The sequence below is a fragment of the Nomascus leucogenys genome, chromosome 12 (genome assembly GCF_006542625.1).
Source record: "Nomascus leucogenys isolate Asia chromosome 12, Asia_NLE_v1, whole genome shotgun sequence".
Lineage (NCBI taxonomy): Eukaryota > Metazoa > Chordata > Mammalia > Primates > Hylobatidae > Nomascus > Nomascus leucogenys.
In genome coordinates this window covers 49,899,207-49,914,115 of record NC_044392.1, presented here as the reverse complement: position 1 = coordinate 49,914,115, position 14,909 = coordinate 49,899,207, and the positions used below count along the sequence as shown (strand labels likewise).

Genomic DNA, 14,909 nt, shown 5'->3' with positions numbered 1-14,909 from the left:
CCTGACCTCAGGCGATCTGCCCACCTTGGCCTCCCAAACTGCTAGGATTACAGGCGTAACCCACCGCACCTGGCCCTGATCTTTTTTTTTTTTTTTTTGACAGAGTCTCGCTCTGTTGCCCAGGCTGGAGTGAAGTGGCATGATCTCGGCTCACTGTAACGTTGGCCTCCCATGGTCAAGAGATTCTCCCGCTTCAGCCTCCTGAGTAGCTGAGATTACAGGCGTCTGCCATGACACCCAGCTAATTTTTGTATTTTTAGTAGAGATGGGGTTTCACATGTTGACCAGGCTGGTCTTGAACTCCTGACCTCAGGTGATCCGCCCACTTCAGCCTCCCAAAGTGCTGGGATTACAGGTGTGAACCACCCCGCCCGGCCGATCATCTTGTTTTATCCATGCCTCCCCACTCTAAATTACTATAATGCAGACATTCATTATATTGTATATTCATTATGTTGTATCATCTTTAAATACTTAAGTATTTACAGTAAATAATGTAATGTGACTAAAAAATAAAGACTCTCTTTTAATAATGCCCAATGCCATGATCACACCTAAAAATTAAAAATTATTTCTCAATATCATTACACATCTAGTCAGTGTTCAAATTTCTCTAGTTTTCTCAAAAACTGTATTTTTCTCTTGATAGGTTCAAATCAGGATCAACAAAGGTCACACACTGCGTTGTATTTGGTTCGGTTAATGTGTTTCCTAATTCTTTCTAATCCATAGTCTGTCTCTCTCAGTGGGTCTGTTGAGGAGACAGGTCATTTGCTCTATAAGATTTCCCACATTCTGGATTTTTATTGTTGTATCTTTATGGTGGTGTTTGTTTGTTTGAGACAGGGTCTGGCTCTGTCACCCAGGCTGGAGTGCAGTGGCATGATCACAGCTTACTGCAATCTCCACCTCCTGGATTCAAGCAATTCAAGCAGGGTGATGGGTATGTGTATGTGGGTGTGTATTACATTCTTCCTTCTCCTCTTATATGTTTGAATTTTTTCATAGTTTTTAGCTGCTCTTGTCAAAAAAAACCAAAAAAAATGAGTAACTATTTGAGATGATGTGTGCCTATGGTCCCAGCCTCAGCCTCTGGAGTAGCTGGGACCACAGGCACGTGCCACCATGCCCAGATAATTTTTGTATTTTTTTGTAGAGAGGGGGTTTTGCCATGTTGGCCAGGCTGGTCTCGAACTCCTGAGTTTAAGTGATCCACCCAGCTTGGCCTCCCAAAGTGCTGGGATTACAGGAATTAGTCACCGTGCCTGGCCTATAGTATTCTTAAACTTGTTCCTCTGTTCCTTGTATCTCCTGTAAACTGATGAGAGACCTAGAGGCTTGTTCAGACTTTTTCTTTTTTTTTTTTTTTTTTTTTGAGATGGAGTTTCGCTCTTGTTGCCCAGGCTGGAGTGACTGCAGTGGTGTGATCTCGGCTCACTGCAACCTCCGCCTCCCAGGTTCAAGTAATTCTCCTGCCTCAGCCCCCCAAGTAGCTGGGATTACAAGCATGTGCCACCAGGCCTGGTTAATTTTTTGTATTTTTAGTAGACATGGGGTTTCACCATGTTGGCCAGGCTGGTCTTGAACTCCTGACCTCAAGTGATCTGTCCGCCTTGGCCTCCCAAAGTGCTGGGATTACAGGCGTGAGCCAACACATCCGACAGGTGGGCAGCTCTGTTGCCCAGGCTGGAGTGCAGTGACGTGATCTCAGCTCACTAAAACCTCCATCTCCCATGTTCAAGCGATTCTTCTGCCTCAGCCTCCTGAGTAGCTGGGACTACAAGTGCACACCACCACACCTGGCTAATATTTGTATTTTTGGTAGAGATGGAGTTCGCCATATTGGTAAGGCTGGTCTCGAACTACTGGCCTCAAGTGATCCACCCGCCTCGTCCCCCCAAAGTGCTGAGATTATAGCTGTGAGCCACCATGCCCGTCCCTGTTGTTCATTTTCTAACTGGAGTGTTTGTTTTTTTACTGTTGAGTTTTTAGAGTTTTTCATGCATTCCAGATACAAATCTTTTGTCAGATATGGCATGAGTCCTTTAGACATAGCCCCAGTTGTCCTTTTTTTTTTTGAGACAGAGTCTCGCTCTGTCGCCCAGGCTCAATCGAGTGCAATGGCGTGATCTTGGCTCACTGCAAGCTCTGCCTCCCAGGATGAAGTGATTCTCCTGCCTCAGCCTCCTGAGTAGCTGGGATTACAGGCATGCGCTACCATGCCCGGCTAATTTTTGTATTTTTAGTAGAGATGGCGTTTCACCATTTTGGCCAGGCTGGTCTCGAACTCCTGACCTCAGGTGATCCACTCGCCTCTGCCTCCCAAAGTGCTGGGATTACAGGCGTGAGCCACGACGCCCGGCCGCCCCAGTTGTCTTCAGTAGTTTCCCTGCCTTCAGGTATGGCAATTGCTCTTACCAGAATGAACAAGATGAATGGGATGGAATATTGTTGAGTGGAATTTTAAGCTTTTAGGAAGAGATAGAAATGATGTAGAACTACATTATCCTTTCTCATTCTGAAGAAGTTTGGTTATTGAAGAGAACAGAGCAGAGACCAAGGAAAGAAACTTCTGGTAAAACCTTGTAAATCCCAAGGCTCCCTGTAACTCCCTACTCATCTTGAGCACTTCATTTATATCCATTTATTCATTAAAGTGTACTAAGTGCCAACATCCAAGCTAGGTGCTGGGAATTAACAGGGAGTTTAGATTCCAAGAGACATGTGTTTATGATGAGGTTAAGTGCAGCAGGCTTTGTGAGCATTAAAATGGGCCCCTGGCCTGGAGGAGCCAGGGAAGGAGGCTTCCCAGAGGACAAGGAAATCTGGCCTGGATGGCAGGTGAAGCAGAAGGAGGGAATCAGGACTCCAGTTGAGGTGGACATTTCAGGGAGCATGTTTAAAGGCTTCAAAGGGAAAGTATGGTGTATTCCTGGGGTGGTGAGACCATCCTGGGGGTCCTAGGCTGCTCCAATGTTTATAAGAAAGACACCTTTTCAGAAGACTGAAAAGAATGTAGGTCAATACCTGAATGTTGTTTAATATTGTCTAGGGAAGAGAATAAAGGAGTCAGTAGAATTACCATTTGGGCTGGGCACGGTGGCTCATGCCTGTAATTCCAGCACTTTGGGAGGCTGAGGTGGGCAGATATCTTGAGTTCAGGGGTTCGAGACCAGCCTGGCCAACATGGTGAAACCCAGTCTCTACTAAAAATACAAAAATTATCCAGGTGTGGTGGTGCATGCCTGTAATCCCAGCTACTTGGGAGGCTGAGACAGGAGAATTGCTTGAACCCAGGAGGCAGATATTGCAGCCAGCCAAGATCGTGCCACTGTACTTCAGCCTGGGCGACAGAGCAAGACTCTATCCAAAATAAAATAAAATAAAATAAATAAAATAAAATAAAATAGTAATTACCATTTGGCTGCTGTCTCTAAGGGTTCTGAAATTTCTATCAGATTCCTTCTATAAAGAATTGAGCCAGGTGTGATGCTTACGCCTGTAACACTGAGGCTGCAGTGAGCCACGACTGTGCCACTGCATTCCAGCCTGGGCACCAGAGTAAGATCCTGTCTCAAAAAAAAAAAGAATTGAAGGCTGGGCATGGTGGTTCACTTGTGTAATCCCAGCACTTCGCAAGGCTGAGGCAAGATGATCACTTGAGCCCAGGAGTTTGAGACTAGCCTGGGCAATATAGGGAAACCTTATCTTGAAGAAGAAGAAAGAAGAAAAGAAGAAGGAGGAGGAGGAAGGAAGGAGAAGAAGAGGAAGAAAAAGGAGAAGAAAGAAGAAGAGGAGGAGGAAGAAGAAGGAGGAGGAGAAGAGGAAGAGGAGGAGGAATAATAATAATAATAAGAAGAAGAACAACAACAACAGCAACAACACCGCCTCCACCACCACCACCTAGCACAGGGAAAGGAGACATCTCTGAGTAAAGTTCTAAAATACCATCTGGGTGAGGAGACAAGAGTGCCATGGCCTGGCCTGTTGGATTGGTTCACCATGGTGTTCCTAGCCCTCCTGTGTGGTAATGTTCCTGTATTCCAGGTAGAGGTGACACATTTAACCTCCTGATATGGTTTGGATCTGTGTCTCCACCATATCTCATGTTCAGTGGTAATCCCTAGTGTTGGAGGTGGGGCCTGGTGGGAGGCCTCAAAGGCATTTCAGAGACCTTTGCAGCAGCTCCTCCCATCACAGGCCCAGAGGCCTAGGAGGGCTGAATGGTTTTGTGGGCCATGTCCAGGCCCCCCCTGCTCTGTGCTGCTCCCTGTATTCCAGCTGCTCCTGCTCCAGCTCCAGGCATGGCTCAAACGGGCCCAGATATAGCTTGGGCCACTGCTCCAGAGAGTGCAAACCTAAGCCTTGGTGGCTTCCATGTGGTGTTAAGCCTGAAGCTCTGCAGAGTGCAAGAGTTGAGGCTTGGGAGCCTCCGCCTAGATTTCAGAGGATGTATGGAGAAGACTGGGCTCCAGGCAGAAGCCTGCTACAGAGGCAGAACACTTATGGAGAACCTCTACTAGGGTGGGGTGGAGGGGAAATGTGGGGCTGGAGCCCCCACACAGAGTCCCCACTGGGGCACTGCCTAGTAGAGCTGTGAGAAGAGGGCCACTGTCTTCCAGACCCCACAATGGTATATCCACTGCCAGCTGGCACCCTGCACCTGGAAAAGCCACAGGCACTCAACACCAGCCCATGAGAGCAGTCATGGGAGCTGAACCCTGCAAAACCACAGGGGCAGAGCCCAAGGCATTGGGAGCCCATCCCTAGCACCAGTGTGCCCTGGATTTGGGACATGGAGTCAAAGGAGATTATTTTGGAGTATTAATATTTAACGACTGCCCTGCTGGGTTTTGGACTTGCATGGGGCCTGAAGCCCCTTTCATTTGGCTCATTTCTCCCTTTTGGCATGGGAGTATTTACCCAATGCCTATACCCCCACTGTATCTCGGGAGTAACTAACTTGTTTTTTATTTTACAGGCTCATAGGTGGAAGGGACTTGCTTTTTCTCAGATGAGATTTTGGACTTTGGACTTTTAAGTTAATGCTGGAATGAATTAAGACTTTGGGGATTATTGGAAAGGGATGATTGTATTTTGAAATGTGAGAAGGACATGAGATTTGGGAGGGGCTGGCGGCAGAATGGTATGGTTTGAACCTGTGTCCCCAAAAATCTCATGTCAAATTGTAATTCCCAGTGTTGGAGGTGGGGCGTGGTGGGAGATGACTGGATCATGGGGGGTGGGTTTCTCATGAATGGTTTAGCACCACCCCCCTTGGTACTATCCTCGAGATCAGGAGTGAGTTCTCCTGAGATCTGGTTGTTTAAAAGTGTGTGGCTCCTCACCCCTCGCTCTCTCTCTCTTGCTCCTACTCTGGCCATGTGATGTTTGTGCTCCTCCTCCACCATCTGCCATGATTGTAAGTTTCCTGAGGCCTCCTGAGAAGCCAGGCAGATGCCAGCGTCATGCTTCCTGCAGAGCCTGCAGAACCATGAGCCAATTAAACCTCTTTTCTTTATAAATTACCCAGTCTCAGGTATTTATAGCAATGCAAGAGCAACCTGATAAACCTCCCAACAGCTGTGTTCTCCCAGTCTTGCCATCAGTGGAAATATATTACACTATACACAACAGGGGTCCTGGGGTCTCCTGTGTGTGAGGAAGCATATTACATTCTCTTGAGAGTGATGGGTGAGATTTTTAGGTTCATTAAAAGAAAGCATGGGTTAAAAAAAAAAACTTTAGAAACACCGATTTACATTCTCTACCCCCAGGTCTCCTTGTGACAATCACCCCCAAAATTTTCAGATTCTATCTGGCCATAAAAGTGAGATTTTGGCATTATTAGCATCATGTTGGAATCACTGGTATGAACTAGTTACCATAACCGCCCCCCCGCCCCCCCGCCGGAGGCCTCTTTAGCCCTTTCTTGTGCAAGATACAAAGGGTAGGCAGAAGAGGAGACACAGGCCCCAGGCCCCCAAAGACAAGGCCATCTGAAGGACAGGGTCACCAGTTTATTTCTTGGTGCCTCCAAGAGCTCATGGAAAAGCAGCACAGTGAGCAACAAGCAACAGTGGTCAGTAAATGGATATGACTCAACACGTTGCCACAGTCTCAGCTTGGCTGTGTGGTACATGCTGCCAAGGGTCGGGTGCCAAGAGAGAGCAGAATGAAGCCAGGTCCCCAAGGAAGTGAGGGCTCAAAATAGGGAGTGTGGGTGATGAGGGTGGAGTTCAAATCCAGATGTCAGAGCTACAATCGCCCCCAGGGTAGCGGAGCTCATGGGCGAGGGCTGGGCCAAGGGGCTCCTTCCCGAAGTCCACCAGGAAGTTGGGGTTCAACTTCAGCCCTCCTTTTACTGTGTCTACGTCAACCTGCAGCATCACAGAGCCTTCCCTGGTGGAAAAGGGAACGGGGTAAGGGAGAGGTCAGAGGTGGCTGCCCCCTTCCCCTAAGATTTTAGGGGAAGGCTCCTGAGGAAGGAGGAATGACCAGGGTCTCAATGGGCCATCTGTGTGGTGGGGTACAGGGGTCTCCTTGAGGAGTCTTCAGAAAGCCAAATGACCCCTCTGGAAGAGGAGGGCTGGGGAGGTGAGCCCATGTGTCTGCTTCTCACCTGATGAGATCAGGGTAAAACTGCTTGTCCCAGGCACTGTACAGCGACGTGGTGACGTAGAGGCGCTTCCCATCCAGGCTGAGCTGGATCATCTGAGGGCCCCCAGCCACCCGTTTTCCCTTGGGAAAACCAGAGGTCAGAGCCCAGGGTAACACACAGATCCTAGGCACCACCCCAGGCACCACCCCAACCCCAAGAGCATGCTCAGCTCATATTCCTCAAGCATGAGTCTGAGGGGTCCAGCAAGTAGGGGGAGAGGCTCTTACCTTGACCACCAGGGGCTCTGGCTGGGACTTTAGTTCCTGGTCCTCCAGCACTTGCACGGGGCCTCCCTTAACAATGCTGCCCCCGAGGAAGAGCTAGATGGGGAGGTGCAGAGGATAAGGAGGACCATAGTGGGAGGCACAAACATTGCAGGAAGAGCAGCTTGCCTGGCTGGGATCCCTCTCTCCTTTCAGACATGCTCTGCATGCCCATCCCTGGCCTGGACAGTCCTGGGCCTGCGCTGTCCCACAGCACACATGTCTGCTTTTCCTGCACCTCCCTCATCATCCTGCAGCTGCTTCAGACCATCCACCTCATCCCCAGCTTCTCTTCTCCTTCCTTCCTTCCCTTCTGCTCCTCCTGCCAGGGTCCCCACCTGTCCTGTGAGGCGGGGCCTCTGTGGGTCAGAGATGTCATACTGCCTCAGGTCCCCGTGCAGCCAGTTGCTGAAGTAGAGGAAGCGGTCGTCCAGGGACAGGAGGATGTCAGTGATCAGGCCTGTGGGTAGGGGGCCAGTAGAGCCTTTAAGGACTCTTGTTTCCCAGGCCAAGAATCAACTTTCCTATGCCCTAGGCACTCACCTGGCATTTCAGGCAGCAGCCAGCCCTTCACTTTCTTGGGGGGCACCTGGATCACCTTCTCCACTGACCACATACCTCCCTACATTGAGGGGTGGAGGGTGAGGTTAGCTGGCAGAGAGGTTAGCCTATCCGAATTGGGGACTGAGGGTTAGATCTGGGTTGCCCAGACCTGGGAGGGAGAGAATAGATGCCCGGCCTTCTTGCCACCAGGATCTAACTTCATGCAAACCCCTTGAGGCAGGGGTTGTGTCTGCTTCACCACTGCATTCCCAGAACATAGCACAGTGCCTAGCACAGACATTCACTAAGTAGTTTTTGAATGAATGAATAAATACGGCCAGTTAGGGTTCAGGCAGAAGTCGCCCTAGCACCGAGAGAAGAGAGACAGGGCATGCAGCCTTGTTTTTTTTCGTTCCTGGAGATGCCTGGGAGCACCGTTACAGAAGCCTGCTTAGGTAGAGCTGCTGACAAGACTACTGAGAGGGGAGGGCCAGAGGGCGTATGTCACCTCGTTCTTGTAGAAGCGCTGGATGGTGGAGCTGAGTGCGCAGCCCACAAAGCCTTGGGCAGCGTCTGGGTTGTGCAGGAAGCGGATCTCCAAGGGAATAAGCCCATCTTTTAGAGACAGGGTCTGCACGATCTCATGGCGCTGCCAGTCCCATACATATAAGTGGCTCCCGTACAGTCCTGGGGTGGGAGTGGGGCCGGAGGATAGGTTCAGCATCAGGGGTTGGAAGGCATGGGCAAAGACTGGGCCATCAATCAGGGCAGAAGGTTAAGAAATGGATTGAAGGGATCAGGAGGACGCTTGAGCAATCTGAGCATGCAGTACATCCTATGCCATCTCCCTTAGATTCTGGGGCCACAGGAGGGAAGTGCGGGGGTGGGAGATTTGGAGCAGAAAGCAAGGGGATGTGGGCCCAAGGCTCCTGCTGGACTATGCGGGGATTCTCACCAGTCTCCACATCAGCGGGGTTGAAGCCATCTCGTAAGACATTGGGAGCTGCCCACTCAGTGCTGATCATGACATTGTGTCGAGGCTGGTACCAGAAGTCATAGCCCAACGGTGCAGCACCCCCAGGTCGCTCCCACGTCCCCTTCACCTCGAACGTCTCCCCATCCAGCAGCACAAAACCCCCTGAACAGGGAAGGAAGCAGGGTGGCAGGTAGAGGCAGTAGAGACACTAACCCCACCCTCCAGCCCTCTCCCTCAGGCATGTCTAAGAGGCTATAAGCCCATTGCCTCCACCTCCACTGCTGGATTTGCCAGTTCTTTAAATTCAGGCATCCAGGGCCGGGGGCAGAGTGGCTCATGCCGATAATCCCAGCACTTTGGGAGGCTGAGGCGGGCGGATCACTTGAGGTCAGGAGTTCAGGATCAGCCTGGCCAACATGGTGAAACTCTGTCTCTATTAAAAATACAAAAAATTACCCAGGCATGGTGTCACATGCCTGTAATCCCAGCTACTCGGGAGGCTGAGGCAGGAGAATCTCTTGAACCAGTGAGGCGGAGGTTGGAGTGAGCTGAGATCACTCCGCTGCACTCCAGCCTGAGCAACAGAGTGAGACTCCATCTCAAAAAATAAATAAATAAATAAATAAAAATAAAATAAAAAGAAAAAAGAAAAGTAAATAAAAAATTCAGGCATCCAAAGGGTCTCGTCTCATCCAGGTATTCAAAGTTGGCCAGGTGGCAGGGGGGCCTTTACACTAGTCCCCCTGTCTCCTGTCAACTTCATCTCTCTCAGACCACAGCGGGAATGTTTCTCCCACGAGATCTTCTGGGACTCAGCACCTGGTATTTCTCTTGTCCAGCCTCCCACTTTTGGAGTGGGATTCCTCCAGTAGTCTAAGCTCCATTCTGCTCACTACATTTTTTTGAGATAGGGTCTCACTCTGACGCCCAAGCTGAAGTGCTGTGGTTCAATCACAACTCATTGCAGCCTTGACCTCCCTGGGCTCGGGTGATCCTCCTACCTCAGCCTCTTGAGAAGTGGGGGTTATAGGCCTGCACCACCACATCCCGCTAATTTGTGTATTTTTAGTGCAGAGTTGCCAGTGCCAACTCTGTATTATCAGCAGACAACACAGAGACGGGGTTTCACCATGTTGGCCAGGCTGGTTTGGAACTCCTGAGCTCAAGCGATCCGCTGGCCTCGGCCTCTTGAAGTGCTGGGATTAGAGGTGTGAGGCACAACACCTGGCCTGTTTTGACTATAACTTTGAACTGAATTCATCAGTGAAGACTCATCTTAATAGAAATATTCAAAACTGAAGTTACTTGCTAACATTTAAAATACTGGCTGGGATCCAGCTCACTGGTTCTCCTTGGGAAGTCATTCCAACCCTCCCCTTCCATTCTGCTCCTCCCACAGAAAAATGCTTCCCACATTTCACAGCTGTGGAAGTTTTCATGAGCACACAGTGCTGGCAGGTACCTTTGCCATTGCCCTTGACGTCTCCCAGGGAGCTGATCATCACCTCCCCGCTGGCCAGGCAGTGGCTGGTGTGGAGAAAGGCCAGTTCACACTTGGCATGGATGTCCTTGGGCTCAATGACCTGGAAGGGGTGGGGAATGGTGTCAGAATCATACAGGACTGGGAGTCCCTGCTCTTAACCTCCACACTTCCCCTACTTCTATCTGCTGACTCTGTCATCTTTTCCTTCAAAACATGGACACAACTCTCCCTGTGGGAATATGACAAAGATTCAGTCTGGTAACTTCTACAGAGCAGCAAGGGAAAGTCAGAGAGATTGCTAATAACTCCCCAGGCAGAAAGCGTTGACCTTTCCCTATGTGTCCTGAAGGCACACGCAGTCCTGTGAAACCATAAGCTCCTCCCGGGCTGGCCCACACCAGTGTCAACTCTGTATTACCAGTAGACAACACAGTAAATGCCTGGCACCAAGAGTGCACTAAACGAAGTGTTGGGAGGGACCGGAGTTTTTAAGAGAAGCCCTGAGCTCCTAACTGCATGGGGGAATAAATGGCTCCCTCCCTCTCTCGGAGTAAAACAAGAAGCCTTGCCCCTCTTCTCCCATGCCCTGGTCACGTGCTGGAGGTTGATGACCCAGAATGCCTGGGTAGACTCTGCTCTGAGGTCCATCCTCCCTCCCTGCTGCCGAGCCAGATGCTGCATAAGAGCTGGAGGCTGCTGGTTTAGGTCTGGCTTCCTGCCCATAGACTGCCTGGGGTGGCAGGTGTCTTATGGTCTACTAAGATGGCAAGGGCAGAGGACATGCCTTGTGCAGCTTTGGGGCCCGGGGCTCAGAGTCCACGTCCACCACATAGATGCGAGAGGAGATGAGACTGGGCAGCACCAGCTTTGTGCGCGACTTGGTGCTATCACCGAAGCAGCTGCTGCAGGTGTTCCATCCTGAGTGATGCAGCTCGTCCTTCAGGTTGGGCATGGGCAGCCGGTGGATGACCTAGGATGCGGGGAGAGGTGGTGCTCTCCCAGGCCACTCCTCTGTCCACTTTTGGAAGAGGCGCCCCTGTGGACCCATTTTGGTTTGGAAGCATGGCACAGGCTGGATTTCAGCACTCCCCTTGTCCCAGGTTGAGCCTGCACAACCATACCCAGGGAGGGCCAAGGAGGATGGAGCTGGAAAGGGGGGCCCCAGGGCCAGGGATGAGGGCAGCTATGGTCTCAAAGTAGCTGGCACCCAAGCCCCGCCTTACCTGGCAATACTGGGGAGACTTGGGGTCAACATCCACAGTGGCCAGATAATCTGGGGCCTCAGTGCCCGTGTTTCGGTAAATGCAGGGCAGGTAGACAATCTCTTCCCTGGGTCCTGCAGGGTAGAAAGCAGGCAGCAGGGACAGCAGGGTGGGAAGGAAAGGCAGGGGAAGTGCTGGGTGTGCCAGAGGGTGGCGGCTAGGTCTGAAGTCCCTCCACCCCCAGCTGTGGAATCAGTAGTAGGGTGCTGGCTCTCAGACCATGGGCAATTACCTTTCATGGCCTCCAGAGGGGTGGAGTAGCCAGGTCCACAATTCCCACATTTCGTAGCTGTGGAAGCAATGGGGCGCATTGGCTGGGCCACGCTCTGGAGGGTGAAGGCTCCCTCCGCACATCCTGCAGCACACATCCCAGCGGGCCACGGCAGTGCGGCTGGCCTAGGTCCCCACTCCAGCCTCATCGCTCTGGCCTGTCCTCTCCACCCCCTCAGAGCCCTGAGGAGGGTGAGGTTGTGCTGTGAAGAGCTGGAGACACATGACCTGAAGGTGGACAGACAGCCCAGCAGGGCCCCGGGAGGGTGGGAGGAGGGCTGATGCAGCCGGGGTCGTGTGGTGTGGTGAACATGACACGGACTTGGAGCCCAACCCCAGCCCACCACTGACTAGCCAGGGGAGCTTGGGCAAAGTATTGAAGTTCCTCAGCCTCAATTCTGCATCCTCTGTAAAATGGAGATGGTAAGAATTTCCCAGTGGGCTTTTACGAGAAGTAAACACGAGGGTGCAGTAGGTGTGCAGCTCTGTGTTTGTCTGGTTGAAGCCCAGGCACCCTTGGCTATTCTTGAGGAGCCGCTCTCAGGGAGGCGGGGTGGCGCCTGCTCAGCTCCCTTCACCAAGATGTTTCTATATCAGGGGGAGGCCACTTCCTGCTTTTCTCTCCCCTGGGTCCTGATCCCAGGCTGCTAGCCAAGGGCTGGATTACATAACCAAGGATCTGGGGCTAATACCAGCTGGACGTCCTCAGGCCAGTTTCTACCCCGGGTGTGCCCCACTTCCTTTATCTGTAAAGTAAGGTGTTTGGCCCAACTCTGGAGAGCCCAGAGGCCTGCTCACCAGAGAGATAGGGAGCAACCCTCCCTATCTCTGAAGTCTGGCAAGAGGGGCCACGCCAATCTCCCGGATGTAAGTCAGCAGATGTGCAGTAGGGCTGGGACATCACAGCTGCCAGCACCCCAGCATCAGAGTTTGGGGCCTGCTGGGGAGCAGGGGCTAAAGAATAACCCAGAGGGGGCGGCAGGCTGAAAGAAACCCTGGAGTAGAGTCCACAGGCCTGGGCCCTGTCTCCTGCCTTGTCCTGTGGCCAGTCCAGCCTCTGCCTTCACAGCTGGGCCGCAAGTGGGGAGCCAGGAGTAGGCAGAGTGGGGCCTCCACTGGGGCCTGGGACTCCCACTCGCAGCAGCCAAGGGACCTAGGAAGCTGAGAGGCAGCAACAGCGTTCAGAGTCTGGAAACCTGGTTTCAAGTCCCAGGTTTGACGCCCCATTTCTCCATTTTCTCCTCTTCATTTACAAAAAGTGGGCAATAATGATATTCTACCTACTTCGCTAGGTAGATATGGAGGACAAATAAGACAATGTATTCCAAAGTCCTTTCATAAAAGTGAATTAGGCCAGGTGCAGTGGCTCATGCCTGTAATCCCAGCACTTTGGGAGGCTGAGGCGGAAAGATCACCTAAGGTCAGGAGTTTGAGACCAGCCTCGCCAACATGGCAAAACCCTGTCTCTATTAAAAATACAAAAATTACCCGGGCGTGGTGGCATACACCTGTAACCCCAGCTACTTGGGAGGCTGAGGCAGGAGAATCACCTGAACCCAGGAGGCAGAGGCTGCAGTAAGCCAAGATCGCGCCACTGCAGTCACTCCAGCCTGGGCAACAGGAGTGAAATTCTGACTAAAAAAAAAAAAAGTGAGTTACTGTGTAAATATGGGAAGGGCTGTGCCAGAGGAGAGGAGAATGCCAGGAAGTGCTTGATTCCCAGAGAGAGGGCTGGAGGTGGGCCGGGGAGAGAGAGAGAGGTCCAGTTCACAGGAGTTAAGGAGACTGGTTCTGCTACACAACCTTGCTAAGTCGGGGCTTGGCACCAGATGCCAGGGGGTGGGGAAGGAGGTTGCTGGATACAGAAGGGAAAGGAGATTTAAAAACTCCAAGATATCAAGACAGAGATACAAAAACTACAAAGCTAGGGAGAAGCTGAGAGGGAAGTAAAAGTGCAGAGGAGGAGCTGCCCACTCTGCAGCCTCGGCCCACCCCTCACCCCAGCAACCCCAGCCCCAGCATTTCTTAGGGTCAGGCCCAGCATGCCACTGCGGCCCCAGGGAGCATCATTCCTCTTTCTGGGGAATACTCCCCATCTGAAGCATCTCAAGCAAGGTCTCGGAGCAGCTTTGGGTTTGGGATGGACTCATGGAAAGCTCAAGTGGGTTTTCCATGCCAGGCTGGCTGCTGGGCATTCTGCCACCTCAGGAAGAGCCAGCCCCGAGCGGGGAAGGACCTCCCAACCAAACCTCAGTTCCTTCTTAGCCTGTCACCCAGAAGCCTACGGATGGAAGAATAGCAGGGCCAAGGGGGATTTAGGAGTGGGGGAGGCATTGAAACAAGTCCCCAGTGAAAGAGCGCAGGGGTTTCTGATTTCCCTCCCAAAGAGCTTTGCTGTGTGGAGTAGCTAGAGAGTGACCTGGGCACAGAAAGGCTTTGGACTCCCTACCTCGCTGGAGTACAAAGTTGGCCCAGGGCCGAAATCAGGATCACCTCTCTCCTATGTGAGGGCCAGGGACCTAGTGGTGTTTTCTAAGAGCCCCCATCTGATTTTCCCAGCTGCAGAAAGGCACCCTGGCCCTAGCCTCTGCTGGATGGAGCCAAGTCAGGGCCCAGGATCCCATCTCCCAGCAGTGCCTCTGCCCGTCTTCCTCAGAAAGTTTGGCTAAGCTGGGAAATGCAGTGGGGTGGCGGGGGAGGGGATGTGCAGACTGGGGACAATGAAGCAGAGTCCACCACTCCCTCCCCAGCTCCCCACCCAGGTTTTCTAGCATTTTCTGGAGGAGGGCCTTCCAAATTAGGGGCAGACAGAGCAGGCAATGCGTGATTGGAAACCCCTCTCCTTACCCATGCTGCCGACTGGTACGCTTTGATCCTGGCGGGTTTGCTGTGCTGGTGTCAGAGGCCACTGTTCCAGGGAAGGAGCGAAGGGAGGGAATTTATGCAACCAGCTGGGGGTGGGGCAGAGAAGGAGGACAGCCCGGGCTGTAGCCCAGAGTAAACTACTCAGGGCAGCTGGCCAGGATACTCTCAAGTGGCCTAGGGCAACTGGTGTTTGAATTATGGGGTGTGCGTGTATGTGTTTAAGTGTGTATATGTGGGAGCCTGTGCTTTATTTATTTATTTATTTAGAGACAGGGTCTCACTCTTGCCCAGGCTGGAGTGCAGTGGTGTGATCTCGGCTCACTGCAACCTCCGCCTCTTGGATTCAAGCGATTCTCCTGCCTCATCCTCCTGAGTAGCTGGGATTACAGGCACCCGCCACTATGCCCGGCAATTCTGTATTTTTATTAGAGAAGGGATTTCACCATGTTAGCCAGGCTGGTCTCAAACTCCTGACCTCAGGTGATCCACCCGTGTCAGCCTCCCAAAGTGCTGGGATTACAGGTGTGAGCCGCCGCCCCTGGCCAGCTCGTGCTCTTTAGTGGGTGCCTGGGTGTGTGTGGATTTG

General features: G+C 51.9%; 1 protein-coding gene across 2 annotated transcripts; it reads right to left on the bottom strand.

Annotated features, from left to right (window-relative positions):
- Positions 1-6,000: 6,000 nt before the first annotated feature.
- On the bottom strand, positions 6,001-14,395 carry SELENBP1 (selenium binding protein 1). Of its 2 annotated transcripts, XM_003259236.4 has the most exons (12): positions 14,306-14,395; positions 11,421-11,477; positions 11,150-11,262; positions 10,711-10,896; positions 9,906-10,026; positions 8,423-8,605; positions 7,976-8,154; positions 7,468-7,546; positions 7,263-7,384; positions 6,889-6,981; positions 6,623-6,741; positions 6,001-6,402 (listed from the first exon to the last, which is right to left on the bottom strand). In XM_003259236.4, the coding sequence occupies exons 1-12, from the start codon at positions 14,307-14,309 to the stop codon at positions 6,240-6,242; spliced, it is 1,419 nt and encodes a 472-aa protein (XP_003259284.2). In that variant the 5' UTR covers positions 14,310-14,395; the 3' UTR covers positions 6,001-6,239. The 2 variants fall into 2 exon arrangements, with proteins under 2 accessions (XP_003259284.2, XP_030680407.1); XM_030824547.1 differs by lacking the exon at positions 14,306-14,395 and having other exon boundaries at positions 11,421-11,607.
- Positions 14,396-14,909: the final 514 nt, after the last annotated feature.

Bases quoted from the DNA above. Each gene is read 5' to 3' on its own strand.
- SELENBP1 (XM_030824547.1), bottom strand. From the start codon at position 11,607: ATGAGGCTGGAGTGGGGACCTAGGCCAGCCGCACTGCCGTGGCCCGCT. The intron at 8,606-9,905 runs GTACCTGCCAGC...TTCCCTGTTCAG, and splicing joins CGTCAAGGGCAATGGCAAAG to GGGGTTTTGTGCTGCTGGAT. The intron at 6,403-6,622 runs GTGAGAAGCAGA...CTTTTCCACCAG, and splicing joins TTTTACCCTGATCTCATCAG to GGAAGGCTCTGTGATGCTGC.